Below are 22,608 nucleotides of genomic sequence, written 5' to 3'. Positions count from 1 at the left end.
CCATGAAAGCTGCTTCATTGCTGGTGACTTTGTCAGGTGCCAGGTGACTTTGTTTGGCGCCAGTCATTCTCTCTCTCAGTCTGACCCACCTAGCACAACTGTGCGGCACACCCTCTGAATGAGTCAGGCTTACTTCCAAGTAAGTGCATGCACAGCTTCAGCTTAAGAGTTACAGGTATTCTAAGAAGATATGTCCAGCTACACTGATGGGTAACAATCATTTTAACAGAGAAACCCGTGACTGAAAGTGCTCTTTATGTGCCTTTATATGTGCCAATCTTGGCGACTTCTAGGTATGTGACCTTCAACTCTCCAAATTCTCATCAATGGCCATGCTGGTTGTGGAATTCTGGGAGTTGGAGCCCACACTCCTGGCAATGGCCAAGGTTGGGAAACACTGACATACGCTTTCCAAAAAAAGAGCGCTTGAACTCGCCCAAATCTGCCCCGTCCAGCGCAGCGCCGCCTAATTCCGTCATTAACAAACTCTCCGCAAGAACCTCTCATGGAGAGCAAGTCCTTTTGGACTTAAACAGGACTTCACGGGAGGCTTTTACAAGACCGCATTACTGGGTTCTTCATTATAGGCTGACCTTTCCACCTTTCCACGCTGTTGAGAAACCAGGAAAAAGCACCCACCTCCCAGGCACCCCTTCTTCCGCGATCCGCACCCCCAGCCCTCGCGCGAGAGCTTGCGTGGGATCACCCTCGCTCTACGCAGGAGCCGAGCTTCCATTTCCCGTCGTGCACCGGACAGCTCACAGACCAGTCACGCGTGCGCAGCCGCATCGTTTGTTTGCGTTGGAGTGCGGGCCCTGAGGAAAGGGCTCCCGGCCTGGAGGAAGAGGCGGCGGCAGGAACGCAGCGGGCGCGCAGCTGTAGGGCGGGGCTGACGGGCGTCGGCCTCGCCAGAGCGACTTGGGAAGTGGGGGAGAACTCTGCTTCCGGCGAACAGAGGCCGAAGCGAGGCCTTCCTGGGTAGCCTTCCGCCCCTGCCATCGGGCTGAATGGGGTTGCGAGCGCCTGCTCCTACAAAACAGCCCCGTCGAGACTTCGCCGTCTGTTAGGCGCTGTTAGGCTAAAACCTCTCCCCGAGAAACCGCTTTGGCTGTGCCAATCTCTTTCGGTGGAACAAGGCCGTAGAGGTGCTGCGGAGAGGGACTCCGTGCCCCAGAAGCGAGAGAAAGCGGGGTGCTGGGGAGCGGATGCTGTCCATTTCGAACCAGATTCCCAACCCCGTTTGGGTGCTATGTGGAAGAAGATGACGGAACTGAGAGTACGTTTGCGCTAAGAAAAGAGAGAGGCTTCCTGGCCCCCAAATCCTCACCCTAACCCAGATTCCTGGATCAAGTTCTCTGACTTGTGGGACAGTGATTTTAGGTGGAAACATGAACAGATACCTCCCAGTAGCACGACAGCATTTCCTGGCTGTGCTAGCCAGCACTAGTGTAGTAGTGAAGTCTATATGTGCCATTGTCATCTTGCTCTATCTTCTCTCTTTTGGTGTAGACACAGTGTTTGGACTTGGTGTTACACCCGGATATCTCTTTCCACCCAACTTTTGGATATGGACGCTGGCAACCCACAGTCTGGTGGAAAAGCATATTTGGGATGTAGGTGTAAGCCTGGCCACTATAGTGGTGGCAGGAAGGTTGCTGGAGCCACTATGGGGTGCCCTGGAACTTTTGATCTTCTTTGCAGTGGTGAATATTTCCGTTGGGCTTCTGGGAGCCTTTGCTTATCTTCTTACTTATATGGCAACATTCAGTCTGTCTTACTTATTTTCTGTTCGCATTTATGGCATGCTGGGTTTCCTTGGTGGTGTCTTAGTGGCCCTCAAGCAAACCATGGGTGACAGTACTGTCTTGAAGATACCTCAGGTGCGAATGAAAGTTGTTCCAATGCTCTTGCTTCTCATCCTTTCAGTTTTGAGACTGACCACTCTTATTGAAAGCAACATTTTGGCTTCTTATGGTTTTGGGGTCCTTTCCAGTTGGATATATCTTCGTTTTTACCAGAGGCATAGCCGAGGGCGTGGGGATATGTCAGACCACTTTGCATTTGCCACATTCTTCCCTGAGATCCTACAACCTGTGGTTGGTTTGCTGGCTAATCTTGTGCACAGCATCTTAGTGAAAGTGAAAGTCTGTCGGAAAACAGTGAAACGTTACGACGTTGGAGCCCCTTCTTCTATTACTATCAGTTTGCCTGGAACAGATCCTCAGGATGCTGAACGAAGGAGGTAATTTTTCTTGAAATATAACTAGGTTGAACCTATATGTGATCTATGTTGGAAAAGAAAAGAAGGAAGAAACTGAGTGAACTGTGAATTATTTTATTTATTTTATTCTATTCTATTTCCATGGCCACCCATCTCAGACAAGTGACTCTGAGCAGCAAACAATCATAAAATCAGTTAAAACTAAGTACAAACACGATGCAAAAATAAATATAGATAGCAGCCGAGAAAAATTATAGCCATAGATATCATAGATAAAACTGTTGAAAAAAGTTGTTTTCAAATTGATGTTTTATACTTACAGGCTTTCTTAAGTATTTGAGGGGGGAAAATATACCTTTGATTTATTGATGGGCTTTCTTGTTTCTTTGGCTACTACTGAGAGCTCAGAACATTCCATCAAAGATTTCAATGCCCTTCCAAGCTGATGCATGCAGGGCAAAATAAAGAGTGAAAAGAGACATCTTTCCTGTTTCTGTGCATTCTTAAAACATTCCTTTTCTTTGCAGCAAAAGGGAGAGAAAATATTTAAACCAGAACAAGGAGCTATAGTTCACAGTCAAGAGAACTTTGAATCCAGCTGAATCCTTTTCAGGAGGCCCCAAGCCTACTTCTTTAGCCTTTCTATTGTCAGTATTTCCAGCATTAGGAAAAGTGACTCTTAAGGTACTTTATTTTTAAACATAGATTTAAATAATTCTTTTTTCAGACTTTGCATATTTATTTGACCCATATATTTATGGGTTTACATATTTATATAAAAGTAACTTCACAGTAGTAAGCAGAATTGAAGCAGAATTGTACTGTACAATATCTTCATGCTGCTTCAGATTAATCCATATAAAAAAGTGTAAGAATCCACTGTGGAATTACAGTAGGCCAAAACTCCTTGGTGAGTGCCCTCCATTATTTGGAAATTTGTTTTATTTAGTGCATGTAGGGGCTGCTTTTAATACTGAAGTAACTCTGAAAAAGTACTGAAAATGCATTAATTTAGGAAAGTCAGGTGAAGAAAAGCCACCAGGAAATTTATGTACAGAGTCTGCACATGATTGTGTGTATGAAATCAAAAAGTTGCCTGTAAATCAGTGTTGTCCAAACTTGGCTACTTTAAGATGAGTGGACTTCAACTCCCAGAATTCCCCAGCCAGCCATGGGGATTCTGGGAATTGAAGTCCACTCATCTTAAAGTGGCCAAGTTTGGACAACACTGCTGTAAATGGTTTGCTTTTTCCATAAAAATTATGTCTAAACATTAAAAAAAATGACCCATTGAATTTACTGGGAATTTCATCCAGGTAAGTGAACACACCCTAACTTGTCCTATATATGCAGTGTTTAGAGTTTAAACTTGAAACAGTCTGAATATCAAATGCAGGCTTTTTTGTCTAGGCATGACAGTCACCCAATAAAGTTTCTAAAAAGACATTATTTTACAATTTATAGTCTGTAAAGAGAATTATAGAGTTGGAAATTGACAATACAGAGTTTAGACTTCTGACATACATCTAAAACATTTAAAAATCTATGCCTTTCTTTGTATTAGTTCTGATTAGTTTGAGTCTAAAATCCAGAATGAATTCAGGTCTTGTTCAGGATTCACTCAGGATTAAATAACTGTTACATGTTATACATTTTCAACCTCAGCAGGTTGATTGTATTAAAGAAAGCCTTACTTTAAATTATTTTCAAATTAGGTGAATCCTACATCAAAGATTTCTGATTGCCTGCTTATAGAATCTTATAACGACTCTGTTGTGAAGTTCATATTAACACAGTGTAGCAAGACAGAGGATAGAATCAGTTTGAGGGGTGGCTAATAGTTTCATTGTGTTTACAGTATTAAATATTACATACCTTGGCTGAGAAATGTAATTGTGTACAGTGATGCTTAGCATTAAAGTGTTTTTATTTATAAGGCTAAACTTTTGTTATGTAGGTTTTTAAAAGTTATAAAACTCATTTATAAATATGCTTTCAGTGAGTTGCCTGTGCAGGAGCTCTTGAGCTGTCTTACATAACTTGGATCTAGTTTAGAAATTTCAGCTCACATTCTCCTATGCCTGTGGTGTAGATACTTTTGGCTGCTATTGTGGTTTCTGGGTAGTCTGAGTACAAATCCAGAATGAGCAGTTACAAGGGTGGAGTGCTTGATCCTGTGCCAGAAGGGGAAAAAGGAGGGACTATTCTTCATTTTTCAAAGAGAAATTTAAATTAAAAGCAGATGTGAACTAATTTTTTTTTTCTGTTTTCTCCCTCTCTATCCCATTGTGATTTTATAAAACAATGTTTTCTAAGCACTCTGCACTTGTGAATCACAATATTTACAAACGGGAAACCAGCAAATCAGTCACCCATTTTAGTGATTTAAGGGAATTATTATGATAATGACAATTACCAAAAAATTAATCCAAAATGTAGCATTTATTTACCATTTGAATAATTTTATGTACTTTGTGACATGATAACAAGATCACTTAGCACAAATGTGCTGGTCAAGAATGTTCTTCAGTTGAAACCTCAGAGTACTGTGGGGTAGAGACAAGTAGATCTCCAGCCCAATCAAATTACATTTGTAGGTATTTAACTCTGTATTTTCTATAAAAACTTTATTTTGGATTGCTTGTGAGAGATTGCAGTTCCTCTTAACAAAGCACATGTAGATTCACAGTCAGTAACAACACCCAATACTGGCACACTATTGTCCCTGCCACCTTCTTAACTCCACTGTTGAAAGAAAGCAGAGTTTGGGCAGCTGCACAGAAGAGGCACCCAAAGGATATTAGAAATGCAGGGCCAAACTGGTGAACCTTGCTCCTACTTGCCTTTCCTGCTTTAGAACAAAAAAGGTAGAAAGCTGCTACATCACTGTAAGCTTTTCATGCTCTCTGGTCCTTCCCTCAAGAGAGAAGATCAAGATACAGCTTCCTAGAATTACATGGCAGGGCCACCACTTTCTCTCACTTGGTCTTTTCCTTGGAAAATGGAGCGGTTACTTGCCTGGCAAAAGCTGTAGAACCCTTATGTCTAGAACAAGTGATTTCTTCCATCATAATTATATAACTAGAACACAGATTGAAACTTTATATAGTATTTCTAGTATAGAAACATTATATACTTTATAGTATATATAAACATGATAAGTAAGTAAATAATGAAGCATGTATCCCATAAATTAGATTGCTTTAGTAGATCAGTAAAATAAGAGCTATACTGCTACCCTGTATTCTTTCTCTTAAGTTATTGAACCATTTATTTCCTTGTAATTTAATAAGTGCATTTTCTTTAAATACATTGAAGCAACACTATATATAAACTGCAATCTGAACTACTAACTGCATTCTTGTAATGGAGATGCATTAAATAGCTTTCCCTCAGGGTTATGCTCTCACAGAGAGGTCCAGTCTAACACACTGGACAGTGCCAACTTGAGTAAAGCTGTGTTAAATGTTAACACTATGAATAATGAAAGAGGAAGAATCTATTATTTACATTTTGTTAAGAATGAAGATAAATACTAGAGGCCTGATTAAAAATTGTCCTCAGTGAATGGACAAAGTGTTAAAGATATTAGTAGATAATATGTTAAATGGATACTACTGTAGATATTAATGTGTAGAAATCTATATAGTGCACGTGACAAAAACACATATAGTGTGCATTAGATGGATGAGATGTGGGGGAAGAATTGTTTTCAGGGTGTCTTGTAGCTGTTTCAATCCCCAGAGCCTTAAAGTGGTTCTAGTCTCTTCTGTTAACTAATACTAGAAAATTCCTGTTCCATGGAATGCATGATAGACTGTTCAAACTTTGTATCATTTTTTCATTCTGTAGACAACTGGCTCTAAAAGCATTGAATGAACGGTTGAAGCGTGTGGAAGATCAGTCAGCCTGGCCCAGCATGGAGGATGAAGATGAAGAAAATATTAAGGCCGATACTCCGTTGCTACCTGAAAAGAGCCGGGACTCTGTCGCTGTTGGGAAAGCTTCCAGCCAGGAATCCAGCCTCATTACCTTTGAAGATGCCCCCTCTCAGTTGTGACCATGAAGCATTTGCATCTTCTGCCTGTCCCTGCATATCCAAGCTGCTAATGATCCTTCACCTGCCCTCCCTCATAGTGTTCCCTCTTTTGCAGGAACAAAACACTATGCCTCCTGGCTACCTCCTTCCTCCAGCATTTGTGAGCCACCTGTGGTTTTGCCAGGTCATAGGACTCTTTTGGTGAAAACTGTTAATTGTCAAACTGACCTGGGAATGTGTTTCATCTCTTCAAAAAGGTTTTGAAATTGAGAACTTCTCAGAACTGGCAGGGGAGGAAGGAGGTCTTCAGCTCAATAAGGAGCATCTCCTTAAAAAGCCCTTCAAAATTTGCCCCAGCCTATAGCTGCCATTGTGGCTATTAACACAGTGCTTGTGTCTAGTTCCTTTAATGACAGTTTTGGTTAATCTGAATGGAGTCTTGTATTCTCCAGTCTGATGAATCTGCTCCTATTTGAGCTCTAAATGCTAAATTGTCACATAAACCCCACCAAAATATCACAGAACAACCCCTTCAAGTATACAGCACTCTCCTTGATTTCAGTTTTACTTGGTGGCAGTGATTGTTGTCAATAATTATTTGGCTTCTTTTTTTTCCTTTCAGAATTAGTTATTGATTAAATGAGCAAGTACTTTTAAAAAAATCCTTTGTTACTCACTTTTCTTTCCCATATCCATGAGTTTCATAATTTTAAGCCCTGCCAAATAAAGCTGTTGGATTCTCTCTTGTAGAGGCAGCAGTTAAAGCCTTTTAATAATAGCAATGCCATTGCTGATTTTTTACAGTGAAGGGATACAGGTTGCAGCTTGCTTCTAGATTGTCAGTTAACACATGGATAGGAAAGCATTGTCTAAGATTTTCCATAGAACTCCGAAAGGAAATTAATTTGATTTGGTTTTTCTTCACTTCCATTTACAATTATTCAAATAGTAAAGCAGCTTTTGTCTTCAGTGGGGAACCAGTACATTCAGATGCTGCTGGGGTACATTTTTTGCCCCAGTAGGTTACATACTGCTCCAGTTTTATTTTATAAGTGTTTTTTGCAGGAGACTCTGACAATTCCTCTGATGCCTGCTTTTTCTGTTTGGTGAGATCATTAGCCTCCTTTTCTTTGGGCTGAGATGTTTTTTATGAGGGGCAGCAAGTTCTGAGATTTCTTGCCTTGACAGCCAACTCCTAAAGGTGGAGAAGTGGGTTAGGTATCACCTAAAAGAATGGAAAGAGAATGTATGAAAATGTTAAGATAATTTTTTAAAGGACCATGAATTTTTTTGTCAACCAGGAAATAAAACACAGATTTCAGTATCAATAAACAGTTCTTTTGAAGAGTGCCTCTTGATTGGCTTTCTAAACCTCCCATCATTTGACCATGTTAGCTCCTACTTGGAGGTGAACTCAAAGTATTTTAATTGCAGTCAGTATTGTTAGCATGGGGGATGTTAAAATGTAGTAACAAATGTGGTTTTTGAAGTCTTTACATGCAAACTCCTGAATGTTAGACTCACTTCTTTTGCAGAATTGCCCAAGCCAGATCAAGATGATGTACACCTATTTCACTTCCTCATCCCATTTCACAGCTACAGAAATCCTGCATAATAATTACTGTCCATTTTGAACCTGAAGCTTGAGTGAAAAAACTGAACCATGATATTTTAGACAAAGTTCAGTGCTTCCAACTGCAACTGTCTCCTAATTGGTGGCATATCTGATCTTACTTTAAATTTTCCAGAGTTGAATACATATCTACTTCTTAGGTCTTAAACTTAATGCTTCTTCACCCAATATGAATTTCTTATGTGCACAAACAAGAAAACTCCACTGGTAAGTTGCCATCATTGTGTACTTGTTCTAAAAATATAAAGAACAGAAAAGAAAGAATTATATTGTTCTTACAAATCTGGAATACTTCCTTGTCTTCCTTCCACTGAATGTGAAAAATACCTGCATGGAATGATTTCTGTGGAAGAAATTCATCTTGTACAATGCATTCCCTGTAATAGCTGTATTAAAAGTGATGCTAATTAAGACAGGGTAATTGCCACAGTGTCATGTTGGCTTGGTGATGCCTTGTTTTAAGGATAATTCTGCCTTAATTTTATAATGAGGGAGAAATTTGCCAACTTGTTGGGTAAGCAGTTCTCAAGGGTATGATGGATTCACCAGTAAGCTAGCAAAATGTTTAATCCTGTTAATGTGCATTCCTCCTATATTCAATAGGTGTTCAGACTTTGCAGACAGACAAATGTTTTGCCTCTGTATGTTCATGTTGTATTTTGAACTGATAGGGTCTTTGGTTAGAGCATGGAGAATGCAGTCTTCTGGGATTTAAAGAAGATACTTGAGCATCTTTTGCACCTTAGCTTGAGGTTCTGGGAAGGAATCCCACGATCAAGCCTGTATCTTTCTGTTGGTTCAGGATGTGATATTTCCAGTTGGAAAATGCGGAAGGAAGTAGTCAGAGAAACCTCATCCTGAAACTCTGAGAAGGTACTGTCAAGCAGTACTGAATTAAAGCTACACAGTTTTAAAATAGTTCTTACATATTAGAAAAGCCAAAAATACGTGAGAAGCTAGGGTTGGCTATCTAAAAATTAAATTCAGAAATTCAGTTCACAGGCAGTCTAACAAGTCAGTTTGAATTACTGGATCAATTCTCTGATTCAAACCATTTATTCATATTGGACTTTTGATTTGAAAAGATTTAGATCCGCTTTGGTGATTTGTCAACCTTTTCTGCATGTGCAAAAGTACTTTTTCAATTTAGATTTTTGAATCCATTTATAAGTCCCAAATGAATTAATTCTCTGAATCAGTTTAAATGTCTGAATCACTTTTTGGATGGTTTACACACCCCTGATATTTACAACCCTGTAGTTCTGGATGAGTTCTTAGACCATTAATGTAAAGAAAGTTCTTGATGAAGGTCTTTTGATTACAGGTGATATATTGACTCCTATGAATTAGAAGTAGAGAACCAGTTTGGTGTAGTAGTTAAGGCATCAGGCTGGAAACCAGGAGATCGTGAGTTCTAGTCCCACCTTAGGCACAAAGCCAGCTGGGTGACCCTGGGCCAGTCACCCACTCTCTCTCAGCCCTGGGAAGGAGGCAAGGAAGGAAAAACCACTTCTGAACAACCTGGCCAAGAAAACTGCAGGGACTAGTCCAGGCAGTCTCCAGGAGTCAACAATGTCTTGATTGTACCTACACATACATGAATTAGAAGTACTCTTACTGTTTTGTAAAGTATTTTGGTAGTAACAACCATTGAGGGGGAAATCTAATAAATTGAGTAGATATTTTGTCACTTAGTTGTTATGCTGCTATAAAAGGAAGTAAGCTTTTTGCCCTAGGAGGTATCTTTAAACTGCCTGTATCCATTCACAGTTCATTTCTTTGTTAGCACAATCTCTTCTTTAATGAAGTTTTCAAGGACTTATTTGAATAATGGGGAGCTTAATAGTAAAGCCTCATCATTATAATAACAGCGATAGAATTTTTATGCTTCCAACAATTGCTTACCATCAACTTTCAGCCATATCACATTTGAGGGAGCACGACTTAGTCACCCTGAAGACACTGGAGAATATTGCCTATAACAGAGACTTCCAGGTATGTCTGCAGATTATTTTTGTCACTTACACTTGCAGTGCTATCTATTGTTAATAAAGGACATGAGAATTACTAATACAGGACAATGAATATACTGTATTAATAGAATTGGAATGGGAAGGGGCTTCTAAGCTGCTTTGTCCAGCCTCTTGATTAAGTGTTCTAGAACATCTCTGCATTTTAAGAACACAAGAGGGGCCCTTTTCAATTAAATCAAAAGTCTGTAGACAGTTTTTCTATATATCACACTGTTGTTCCCTGTCAAATGGCATAAAGCGGATGCTGCTTTGAATCCTGGAGTTAGGATATAGTACAGCTATGCAGTGCTTCAAATTCACTTCAGAAGAGATGTGTAGGAGCATGAGTCTGGGACTTATTAAAGGAACTGTTTCTTTCCAGGACCATGCAGCTGAGGAAACCTTCCCAAAGCAACTCTGTGATTATGGAAGCAGATGCAGCTGTTTTAATGAATAACAGGCAAGTGCTATTCACAGTCTATAAATGATCAGTCTATGCATGATCTGAAGCATCTACAGGTAGTCCTCGCTTAACAACAGTAATTGGGACTGGAATTTCTGTCACTAAGCAATGTGATCATAAAGCACAACATTATGTGACCACGCCACTTAGCAGCAGTTCCAGCAGTCTCTGGTTACTGTCGTTAAGCAAGGACCATGTGGGTCATTAAGCAAGGACCTCATGTGACTGCAAATTCCTTCTGGCTTCCCCATTGACTTTGCTTGTGGGAAGCTGGCAAGGAAGGTTGCAAGTCATGATCATGTGACAGTGGGACACTGCAGCGTTCAGAAATCCAGGCCAGTTGCCAAGCATCCAGATCGTGATCATGTAACTGTGGGAGAGCTATGACAGCCAGAACTTCAAGGACCAGGCGTAAATATCACTCGTTCAGCACTGTTGCAAGTTTGAATGGTCACTGAATGAGTAGTTGTTAACCGAGGATAATCTGTATTGCTATCAGATTGAATCCCAAAGTATTGCATATCCCTAACATATCAGTTCAGCTATTCACAATTGATTGCCTTACTTTCTGTGAATTTTATCTAATATCCTTTTAAAACAATCCAAGTTTTTGTAAGCTCCATAGCTGTAATAGTAAATTCAACCTTCAGCAAAAGTGAGCCTAATATTCATCAGGAATTGATTTCCCTGTCACACTGTTTATCACTTCGTTATTCATGATTGCAGTTCATGCCCAACTGAAATCTATTTCTTTGTAACCTACACATTCAAAAATGTAAAGGTTGGAAGGGATATAGGAAGTCACCTAATTTAACCCCCTACCCTGTGCAGGAATCTACCACTACAGCATCCTTGTCAGATAGCCATCCAGCTTCTGTTTAGACACTTCCAGCAGAGTGACTACCACCTCCCAAGGCAATCTATTCCAATGTTGAAGAGATCCTACAGTTAGGGAAATTTTTCTGATGTCCAACTTGAAATCTCCTTCATCATAATTTAAGGCCATTGTTTCTTGTTCTGTCTTCTGGAACAACTCTGAACAATTCTTCCCTGTCTTCTTCATGAGAGCCATTCAGATACTTGAGGACAGTATATCATCTCCCCAAGTCTTGCCTTCTCCAGGCTAAATGTGCCCAGCAGTTCCAGACTACATACGTGTTTTCTTCCAGGCCTCTTATCATTTTGGTTGCTCTCCTCTGGACATGTTCCAGTTTGTGAATGTCCTTAAAATGTTATGCCCAAAACTGGAACCACTATTCTAGATGAGGACTGACCAATATAAAATAGAAAGGATTTATGACTTCATAGATCTGTTACATCTAGTTGTATTTTTGGAGGATCGAAGAAAAAAATATTTGCCTTGTGTATGATCATTCATTTAGATAGGTTTTTTTCTTCCATATCACTGAGGATCTCTGATGCCTTCTAACCCCATTTCAGTTGATTTACATGCCCAAAGCATTACATTCTAAACTGGAAACTGTATTCTAGATGAAGGCTAATTAGCGTGAAACAAAAACTAATACATTGTATTGCTAAATTGTGTTGAATCACGATCCTTTTCAAATGTATTACCACTAGCCTGATCTCTCATATATCTATGCTTGCATTTTGTCTAAATACAGAACTTCCATTTGTCTAATTTTATTTACCTTCATCTCAGTTTCCCATTCTATCTGATATTCTGAAAGTTTTTCCCATCTTCTTAAGTCTTATTGCTGTATTTTATGTCATCTACAATGTTGAAATAGCCTTCCTCATTTTTCATCCAAGTAATTGATAAAATGTTTAAAATATCAGGCTTATGGAGAAAAAAAAAACCTTTGGCACCCCACTCTTAATTTTTCTTTAGTGTGATAAGTTGCTTACAATAGATAGGAATTCTGAGAGGGCATTAGCAACTTCTTTGATAGTTTAAGATGGTTTTGAAGTATGGACTCATTAAGAAAGCTAGTTACCAATTCTTTCTTGGTCTTGAATTGCGGTCCCAGGTCTTTATCAATCATATTTCTTTGACAAGTCTGCACATATTTCTCAGTATGGAAGAATGAGGAAGAAAAAATGTCACCCTTTAACATTTCACCTTCTAGCCATCATTGTTACTTGCCAGTTTAGTTCAGACTGACATCACCTCTACAGGCTGGGCTACTTCATATGTGTCATTGGGTGCATTTCTTCTGTTTTATTTTCAGTCATTCGCTAACACTTTTTGAGTAGCCAGATAGGTTTTTTTAGATGTCTCCCATTATTGTTTATCATTGAAAATTGTGATTGTGCAATTTATAGCTTTTTCAAGAATCCCCAACTATCTTGAGCTTCTTTTCCTAGTATACCCAGCCATAGAATGATAATTAATACCTTTTTGATTTTATTAATATCAACTTTCCTGAATTTTGGAGTACATTAAGCTTATTGCTAGCTTTTCATAGAATGAATTCCAGCATATCCATGACCTCTTCCCAAGTTCCTACTGTATTCGTTTTATTAGTCAATTCTGCTGTACTGGTTGAGATCAAATTAATTCCCTCATTCCTAGATCTGCATTCTGAAAGACAATGTTTTCAGCAATGCATTTTGAGAATTGGTTGGGAGCTTCCATGATGGTAGGGTTTGTGTTCCTTAAACATCTGTATTTTGTTATCCTTACCTTAATCTGATATCTTGTTACCCATTATTATTTTAATTCCCACTGTGTTATCACATTTTATCTCACCAACTTCTAGTTTATTGAGTTATTTAAATTGCTAATGAAACCAGAAAATGAGAAATCAGGGCAGGAGAAGACAATACTCCAGAAGTATCAACAAACAACAGCAGCAATGTATACAGATAACAAATGTCTCATAAGCTCTGCTTAGGAATGTGATTTTTGTGGTTTTAAAATATTCAGACATGGTGTGAATGAGGTCAGAAAGAGTTTTGTTGTTGAAGTCAGTATAAAAAATATACAGTATTTATATATTGTAGACAAGTAGAAAATTCTTGATAGCTGGCAGCCCTGCTTCTGCTTATAATTCAGATGAACATCAGATGATATGCTGAATTCATATACAGGCTGTGATGAACAGCTTCTAATTCTAGTCATAGCTATTCTGGCTACTGTATTAAATTATTGCTTGATGACTTGAAAACAACTAAAGTTATTCTTAAAACATTGCGGTCGTAATGGGTAATATTCCCCTGAGACACACTGAAGGCAGAACTCATAATTAAAGGGAATATGGTTCATAGAAATATCTGAGAGGCTGTTATGCTTTCACAAAATCTGAAACTATCATTCCAGCAGTGGGTGTGACATTTCTGTATCACTGAATAATGCAAAATCTCTCTGAAGGAAGCAAAAACAAGCATGATGGCAGTATGTCACAGCTGCTACATTTTTAAAAAAATCTTTATTTCAGTATTCATAAGTACAAGCTTCTTTCCCTTGCCCCCCTCCCCTCCCCTCCCCTCCCCCAAGATTCAGTGGTAGGTTCACCTGCTACACAGTTTAGTGCCACTGTATTTTGTTTTGGATGGTTCAGGTAACAAATATTACTTGTGTTATTTCTTATCAAAGCAGCAGCCCTAACTTGACCAGTTTAATGGGTAAAAGCTGGGCAAAAAAGAAGCATTAAAACCAATTATAAATTGTTCATTGAAGTTATCTATGGAGGGATTAATCTTCCCCTATGCCCTCGGTGTAAATATAACCTTTTTAAGCCTAGTATATGTGTGTTTTTAACTATAATACTATATGGCAAAATATATGTTGGAACAAAAGGAGCAGCAACAGATAACTAAACTGTGTACCACTGGAAACTACAGACATTTACATGCTGCTTGAAAAAAGTATACCTCATGCTCTCTGCACAATGCCGTGTGGTAAGATCTTCCAATATCATCAGTCTTTGTTCCTGCCTTTGTAATATTCAGAGAACTGGATTTAATTTAAAAAACGCTGGGGGAGGGGATTGCAATCAAAGCCTGCAGGGTAACTAAAGCTACTTGTGGCCATCTGTCTTTGAAAACTATAGGACTTAAGTTAGTCTGTTTGTTTCATTGATTTCAACATGAGTTGCCCATGAATGACTTTAAATACGTCATTACTAACAATTCATCTGTGACATAATTCTATTTCCCGATTAAATAAGTTTTGCTTTGCCCACTTTTCTTCCTCTTTGGAAAGCACACGTTATTCCCTTCTCAGTAGTAGAATACAAAGACTTATTTACTTAAGGAGGTCCTGGAAGTAACATAAGCAAGAGCCTCAGAGTCCATGTTTACTGAAAATGTTCTAACATGCTGCAAACAAAACACATTATGGGGTCAATTGTTGCCTCTTCTGATAGCTAAGATAAAAAAAATAAGCAATTAGGGTTGATCCCCACTTTGGAAAAGCAAGGGAGAAAGCATAATCTTGTCTTTTTCTAAGCTCTTTAAGAACCTTAGCAAGTTTGTGAAGGAAGCACTTTCATGTAAGAATTAAAGATAAATGAAAATGTCAATTGTGCACATGTACTTAATCACAAATGAACTTGTTCTCAAGCTCCGCTTGCATGATACATCTCATTTTTGTGAAAGAACTTTGCATTTCAAACAACTCCAAGTCTGAAGAAATGAGAGGATTTCTTTGTCAATCAGGACTATGCATTTTTGTCTGTTATTGCAGGATCCCACTATCTAGTACTGTTATTCTTTACTAGTCAGACATTGAAGAGTTTGGGTCAAAAAACAAGTATAGATTTTCTGCTTGATTTACTGAGCAGAAGATAACAGGCCTTTTTTTTTTTTCCTTTATAGGTCTAAAAGATGAGGCTTACAGTCACCTGTGACAGACTTTCTCCAACTTTCTCAACTGTAGCCTCAGTTGAGTTTTGGGACTAAAATTCCCATCACTCCAAGCTATCATCACCAATTAGCCATAAGACCCCACTTTAAGGAACAGAAGACTATATAATATGAGAATGAAGATCAGGAGTTAAGTACTGTGGAAACTCAAGAGGGGACTCGGTTCTTGCTTTTTGTGGCTTAAAAAGGAATAAATACTTCATTATTACATGGCCATTGGATTATCAGTGACTGAAAGCAGCACACTATGTCAGCCATTATTCTGTGGGATGGGTTCACCCATGTGCTAAACTTTGGTTCCTTTTAACTGTGACTTGTTGAATAAACAATTGTGGCCTGGCTGATAAAAATATTAAACGCTGAACCATGGTTTATATACCATAATGGTGTAATTCACATAACCGTAAGTCAAAAACCAAACAAATCACATTGTAACTTAGTTTTCACCCAGCCAATGTGCTCTGAAACTTCATAGCTGCCAAAGCTGCGCCTGACGATGAATCACTTCTAAATTCAATGCTATTGTCAAGGAACAGATTTTAAAGGGACACCCTCATCTTTCACAGTATTGTGCCTGAAGCTGCACCACAAAAGAAATTTTGAGAGAGATGGAAAGAAACACATCTGGCTGTATCCCAGTCCTCTGCACATCTCTTTGGATGCATATCCCCTTGAGGTTTTGCCATGTCTCCTCTCTGCATGCCTCAGTGTTTTTTAGATACAATAATAAGGATGAAATAGTGTTCTTCACCCTGCAGTTTTTCATCTCTGTCTAAAAACAGTTTGTGCCAAAGCTCCCCATGCCCACCTCCTTACCCTTAGACCATTCCATCCCAATTCCACCTTTTGTCTATAACCACTTTAGTGGCACTAGGTTACCTGGGTTGTCATGGGTTACCTGCTCCTGGATAAGGATAGATGTGCTTTTTGGGGACACATCTTTTGAAAACTTACTGAAGGCTTAGCAAAATAAGTGTCTCACCATTATGTTCTGGTAACATTCCCGTTGTGCCATTAAACCAGGGCTAATAACCTACAGCCTGCAGAAAAGGCTGAACTATAACTTAAATTCTGGCAGGGGATATATGTTCCTGTTTGCTGATTTAAATTAAAGTGCCTTTTTATAGCGTTGCATCCTTCAGCTGTTGAGCAAAAAGTCAGAATTTTGGTTAGGAATATAGTTACAGTAATCTCAGTGTATCTATAAAATGGAGGGATACTGGTTTTAAGTGACATCTTTATGCTGAGGAGCTATCTATCTTATATGCTAACATGCATTTGAAATCCTGCAGAGGATAAAAGCACTTGAGAACAGGACAGATACTCCTGAATAAGAAAAACAACAGGTGAAAGAAGTACTCATTTTCTGAAGTTTTTTCCTTCAGAATTTCCTTCTGCACAAAGCAACTCTTTTTTAAAAATGTAAAATATATTATAGCCCTTGATCAACATGTATAGTTGGGGATGCTGTACCTTCACATAGCATGTGACTTTTTTTAAAAAAGGGAGAATTGACCGTCACTGCAAACAGAAACCTGTTACATTGGATAAAAGCCGTCCCTTCAAAGAGGAATGTTAAAAATGCCCATTCCTTAGAACTGAATATGAATATGAAAAGGAAGTTAGAGCAAGTTAGATTTACAATTGTATACATAATGGTCACATCAAGAATAATCTAAACCAGAATATATCCACTGATTTCATGAGGGGAGGGAGGGAGGGAGGGAGAAGCACCAGCAGAGCACAGTTGGGCTCTTATACAACACTAATAATTGTTATAGTTCCAGCAATATTCACACAGGATGCTGCACGGGACTGCAGGACACTTGGTTTGACAGCATAGGCATCTATGCTATGGAAAATTGAAGAATGGCAGCAATTTAAAAAATCCATACAAAGAGGCAGGTAGAAAGAGATTCTTGAGCTCCAGTACTCTTTGTACAAAGACATGGATTTCTTCCAGATAATGCAGAAATGCTTCAGGGATCCCACACAGATGTCTTCTTTTAAAATGGTTTTCAAGGCTGGATTCTTTTACGGTAGAGGTAGGCATTGCTCACTTGGTTCATGATAACCAAACTAGTCAGAATCGGACACAGCATTATCAGATACCAGGAGATTCCAGTCACAGTTGTGGAAAACCATAAGGAACACATGCCTAGCATCAAAGTGGTACAACCAAGTAGATACCCAATTAGCCCTGATGTGGCATGGTACAGCTTCAGTTTGCCCAGCGTCCAGTTCTTCATCAGCTTGGGATAGAGCAGGGCAAGCCCACCCACGCACTGCATGCTAGCATATGCTACTGTCAGCAAGCCAATCTGGCCGTGCCAGGTGACAAAGTGCTCTTTCCCATTGAGGTGCTTGTTATAGCTGATAACGGCCAGACCCAGCACTGCACAGACGAGAGCAAGCAGCTGTAAAGCCCAGTGGAAGCGGACTTTGGCTTTGCGCGAGAAGGACCGGAGGAGGGAACTCTCTGGAGAGAAAGTCAGCAAGGCCTCTGTCATCAGGAAGGAAAACTGGGGGAAGGGAAGACAGAAAAAGACAGCACAAGGGTTTCCCAGATTAAGGTTAGCTGCAAAAAATATTTAGCAATACCTAATGTGAAATTTTAGGAAACTATCAGTCATTTAGTAACACTAATTTGCCAACAGAGGGAGGGTCTTCTCAAGAAGATACATAATTTTTAAATGAAATTCTGCAAAAGAGAAAATACAGATTTAGAGAGAAGTTGGAGATAATTAACTCAAGAAGTGCTATGTTATTTTTCCCAACTTCCATAGTGAAGAATCAGCTCCTGCCCCCTATTATATATAACAAAGCACTCTGTCTTTTTGCCCAAAGAGCAAGCAAATTGAACAACTTGGTATAAAAGGTAAGATTATAGTTAGTTACTTGGGAAATGATGTCAAATCATATGTTTGTCTGGCTTACCGCAAGAGACATTAAGAAAGGATGCCAAGAGAACACACCTGGAAAGGAATGAGAGCAAAATCAGTCTCCGCTGGCTAATCAATGGCTGAAAAGGTACTGTATGCTCCTTACATTCAATACATTCATTTAAGTCTTAAAAACAATGCCCTGATGTGACATAATCAGACCCAAGGCTTATATCATGGCTGTGCCCCACAGGAGCCCCATGCAATATGCTGGTACTGCACCAAAGGTAATGCCACCAAAATCTGGTAACTAATTAGGGACAATTTTCATCCAGACTGGGTGCTTTTAAGGATAGAAATAGAAGCACAAGGCTTTCATTCATATTTCTTAAACTCTCCCAAATTAAGCAATACAGGCTCAACAAATATTTATTGTCCCTGCATCCTTGTATCACTAGAAAGGTTTGTGCAGCTAAGAAGCTAAGCTGTGCCCCCAAAGCAGAAGAACTGGCATGCCCACAGATTGTGAAGTACAGCATCAAAAAGTTGATTCTGAGAAACCTACAAGTAGAACAATACTAAATCTGCCAGTATTGGAAGCTGGCTAGTTTTTCAGGAAATATTTTTTGAGGTTCTTTCAAATTTGAATCTAATCTGCAATTCTTCCTCACATGAGCCAAGGAAGAAATAAAACATGTCCATCCCCACCATTTAAAAAAAGTGACAACCTAGTGAAACTTCAAACTAATTGTTTAAATTCCAGAAGAGTAGCAGGATTGGCTTGGAGAATTTAAAAAAAACATGTATTACAGTGTAAACTTTTGAAGTCCTAATTCATGAAACCTTACACTGCATAATATTCATAGTAAGGTGACACAACATACATTCTCAGAATTAGATGCGGTACTGGTAGGCTAGACTGAGGACTCAGAAATCATCCTAGGAGAAGATAATGGTAAATTGCGTGTCAATAAAGTCACCAGGAGTAGATCTCAATTCATACGAGACTTCATCTTTTTTTTTTAATATGTAACAATAATATACATATATTTCAATATATAACAAGTCTGTTGTTTGAGTGAGACTTTCTGTGCAAAACCTCAACAGGTTTTTTATTAAGGACAGGAATGTTAAAGAGAGCTTAAGAGAACTAGGGCCAAACCTATGAAATCACCCCTGGATAAGACTAAGTATAATCTCACTGACTACAGGTGGCTAAGATAATTTAGCCACATGCAAGACAAAATTTGAGATGTGTACTATACACTATATCTTAAGCATTCCTGCCTATGTTTCAAGCTGCTATTGGGGGAATATTCCTGCATGGTCCTCCCATTGCCCCTTACTTACTTGATCCAGGTCTGGTGAGCACTACCATGACAATAGTAAATCCAAGAGAGACAAGGTGTGCAGCTGCACCAAAGACAGTCCGGAGGGAGCGGTAAATCTGAGACTCTGTTTCAACTGTCAGAGCCATGTCTTCTCCAGAAGGAATAAGATGCTGGCCTTCCACTGTCCACCAGTTATTGGTCTTCTGCGGTTGCATGCAACGCCGATCAAATGCCCCAGAACTTCAGAGCAAGGGAAAACTCGAGCACCAATGTCTTCAAACAACGAAATCCTATGTCAGACTTCTCATGCTTCTGTCAATTATCCTGTGTGGAGGGACGGGGGGAGATAATATTAAGAAAAGGAGGGGCGAATAGGTTTCATTCCTCAAGTGGAACCAAAGAAAATCCTAGGCTGTCAAAGCAGAGTCTTGATTCCCAACAAAGATTGCCCATCAAGGCTTGGGATTCTGCCAGAAAGGAAACTGACTTCCTGACACAGGCTTCTTTTCTTTCCCTTTCCTCAGTACAAATGCAACTCTGGTACCCTCAGTGTAGTGTCGTACCATAAAGTGTTCCAATTCCAATTACTCAATGTCATTCCTCCTTCCCATTTTTCCTGTTTTTATATTATGTCCATTAAGCATACACTGACTTTTCACGATTGGGTGGAGTTTTTTGTTGTTGGGGGAAGGTTTCCTGAACCGTTGATGTAGGGTGGGCTTCAGATGAAAAGAGGGTTTTTTTGCCTATAGGAATCAAACTGACTAAACACAGAGCACTCAAACCTAAACCTGAATGGCTGAAGGAGGCCCAGATATACTGCTAATGCTGATCTAGCTCCAAGGTCTAGGCCAGTGTTTCTCAACCTTGGCCACTTTAAGATGTGTGGACTTCGACTCCCAGAATTCCCCAGCCAGCATGCTGGCTGGGGAATTCTGGGAGTTGAAGTCCACCCATCTTAAAGTGGCCAAGGTTGAGGAACACTGGCCTAGATTCCGGGGGAGATGGGATCAGTATTGCAATATGTAAGCACAGCAAGCTGCTGCAATCATTTTCTTCTGCTGTCTCCTGCAGTTGGCATTCAGAAGTATGGGAAGCTCCCCTGACAGAGAGTGGTACCAAACCACAAACTAGTGCAGGCAAGCAAATGGAGCCACACAGCCATTTTCGATACATAGGCACAGGTAAGGCCCAACATGCTTCCTTGTGATTAGCTGAACCCTGGTTTAATTTAAAAAACCCAATGTCAGCACAGCATGGTAAGCTAAAATATGGATGGCTACTTTGGGGTTCAGTGGGGGGATCATGTGAACCCAGCCATTAATCACTTCTGTTACATGCATTCAGAGCAGAGTATCCACCTCTCCAAGCTGAACTCACAGCAGATCTTCATTTTTAGTTATCGGTGCCTTTTCAAAAGGAATGTTGTATGAGCCATAAGCCAGAGAAAGTCATCCTGTACTTTGAGCACAATAACTTATATTTCACCGCTAGCACACCACCAAAGCCTTCCCTATAGAAGCGTAATAAAATTTAAAACATTACTGTTTTGTTTTTATTTTAGAACGCTAGGAAATTATGATTTCTGGAAGAAGGGCCTGCAGAACTACATTTACGCTTTACTACAAGTGTCCATGGAAATGCACCTCAATCATATACTATGAATATATTTGAATATGTGTCAGATTAAAGCACGCAGCAGGGCTCATATTGCCAATCTGTTCACCCAATTTTTATTGATCAGTATTGTATCAATAGAAACATGATGTACAATTCTTTCCTCATTTCATATTTGCTGTTGTTGAGTGATGGTAATTTGCCCAAGGCTATCAAGTGAGCATCATCATGAGGTGAACACCTGTCCTGACATTGCAAAATCCACCCATGAAATGTTCTCTCCTGAAGGAATTGGCAGGCACCTTAAATATATGATCATATATGCATCTGTTTCTTACAAATTCTCATAGTGGAAACTTGCTAACCGGGAATTCCAGTTTCCATATATGCTGTAACAGTCAGAAAGCTATTTTGGAACCATGCATTTATAATATACAAGCTCAATTTCACACAAATCTGCTTTATCTACAGGGATGTTGTAACCGGTGAAAACACCCTGAGTGGAGAATTAAACTCCAACCTTTATAAGAAGGTGAATCTGTAGAAATACAATTTTAGTTGAATAAAACCATAGGATTAAAAAGGGAATGAGACTGGAACCAAGAAAAGTTTGGCTGATCTGAGGGTCTGAGCCATCAAGACAGGTTAACCCTACACAATAGACTTTCATATCACATGGTATGCCTAAGCAAATAAAACTTACGGTTTAATGTGATAGTCTATTGGCTGGGTTCCCACAAGATGCTGAACCACAAATATCATAACCCCCTTTTAGCCCAGGCCGTCCTCCGTGATACGGTAATAAGGGAAAGGGACAGACGTCATAGCCCTCCCCTCCTTGATTTCAGTGGCAAGGCAGTGTCTCCCTCTGAGCATTCCGAAAGAGAAGACGAGGGCAGCGTGCGCTTCGATTCTGCACCGTGCCTTTTACGGGCACAATTGAAAGTGGAGGTAGCCGCGGAATAATACAAGGAAGGAAACATGAGAAGCCAAGCTACCTAAAGAGACACACACCTCTCAGGGCTCGGTCCAAAGCGGTGGTGCATAGTTTCGAGAATCATTACGGGGCGAGGCAGAAAATGTGCCCACCTTCCACGGATCTGACTTGACAGCACCCGGAGACACATTCTCCTCGGATAAAGCAGCTTTGCTCACCCCATACTTTGGATTTCAAATGGCACAGGCGATGAGGTCTGTAGGACAAGGTATGTGGAAGGTCCTCGACTGGGGAAAGATGCCTCCACCAATCAAGGACGATATCTAGGTTTCTTTTTGTCAGGAGCCTAAGCGTGAGTTCCCGGGCTGCCTGCTCCGCAAAAGCATTCCAAGCCCTGGAACCTCCAAGCAGATCCCCACCCACTCCGGCAAATCTGTCCTAATCCGCCCGCCACCCGGAGGCTCACGGGGATTTTAGAAAAGCGCCCCCCTTCCAGCTCCATCCAACCGCGTTGGAGGAGATTCCAAGGCACTCACCTCCGCGGAGAACGCCAGCATCGCAAAGGAGCACCAACTCCGTTGGAAGCCAAGGAAGTATCTGACGCCTTTTGATTGGGCAAGTCCATCCAGTTCGTCATGGGTTC

General features: G+C 39.9%; 2 protein-coding genes across 2 annotated transcripts; one reads left to right on the top strand and one right to left on the bottom strand.

Moving 5' to 3' along the window:
* Window positions 1–676: 676 nt before the first annotated feature.
* TMEM115 (transmembrane protein 115) lies at window positions 677–7,605 on the top strand. The gene is made up of 2 exons (XM_007420672.3): window positions 677–2,242; window positions 6,074–7,605. Exons 1-2 carry the CDS (start codon window positions 1,389–1,391, stop codon window positions 6,279–6,281), a joined length of 1,062 nt encoding a protein of 353 aa, XP_007420734.1. The 5' UTR covers window positions 677–1,388; the 3' UTR covers window positions 6,282–7,605.
* Window positions 7,606–13,813: 6,208 nt separating this feature from the next.
* On the bottom strand, window positions 13,814–22,598 carry CYB561D2 (cytochrome b561 family member D2). Its single transcript, XM_007420671.4, has 4 exons — window positions 22,502–22,598; window positions 19,431–19,735; window positions 18,136–18,173; window positions 13,814–17,720 (listed from the first exon to the last, which is right to left on the bottom strand). Exons 2-4 carry the CDS (start codon window positions 19,624–19,626, stop codon window positions 17,217–17,219), a joined length of 738 nt encoding a protein of 245 aa, XP_007420733.1. The 5' UTR covers window positions 19,627–19,735; window positions 22,502–22,598; the 3' UTR covers window positions 13,814–17,216.
* Between the last annotated feature and the right edge of the window lie 10 nt (window positions 22,599–22,608).

Source organism: Python bivittatus, unplaced genomic scaffold (assembly GCF_059951505.1).
Source record: "Python bivittatus isolate LINGU-HERP-01145 unplaced genomic scaffold, Pbiv_v1 ctg000080_np1212, whole genome shotgun sequence".
NCBI lineage: Eukaryota > Metazoa > Chordata > Lepidosauria > Squamata > Pythonidae > Python > Python bivittatus.
The sequence above is the reverse complement of the archived record's forward strand: the minus strand, read 5'-3'. Positions and strand labels throughout refer to the sequence as shown.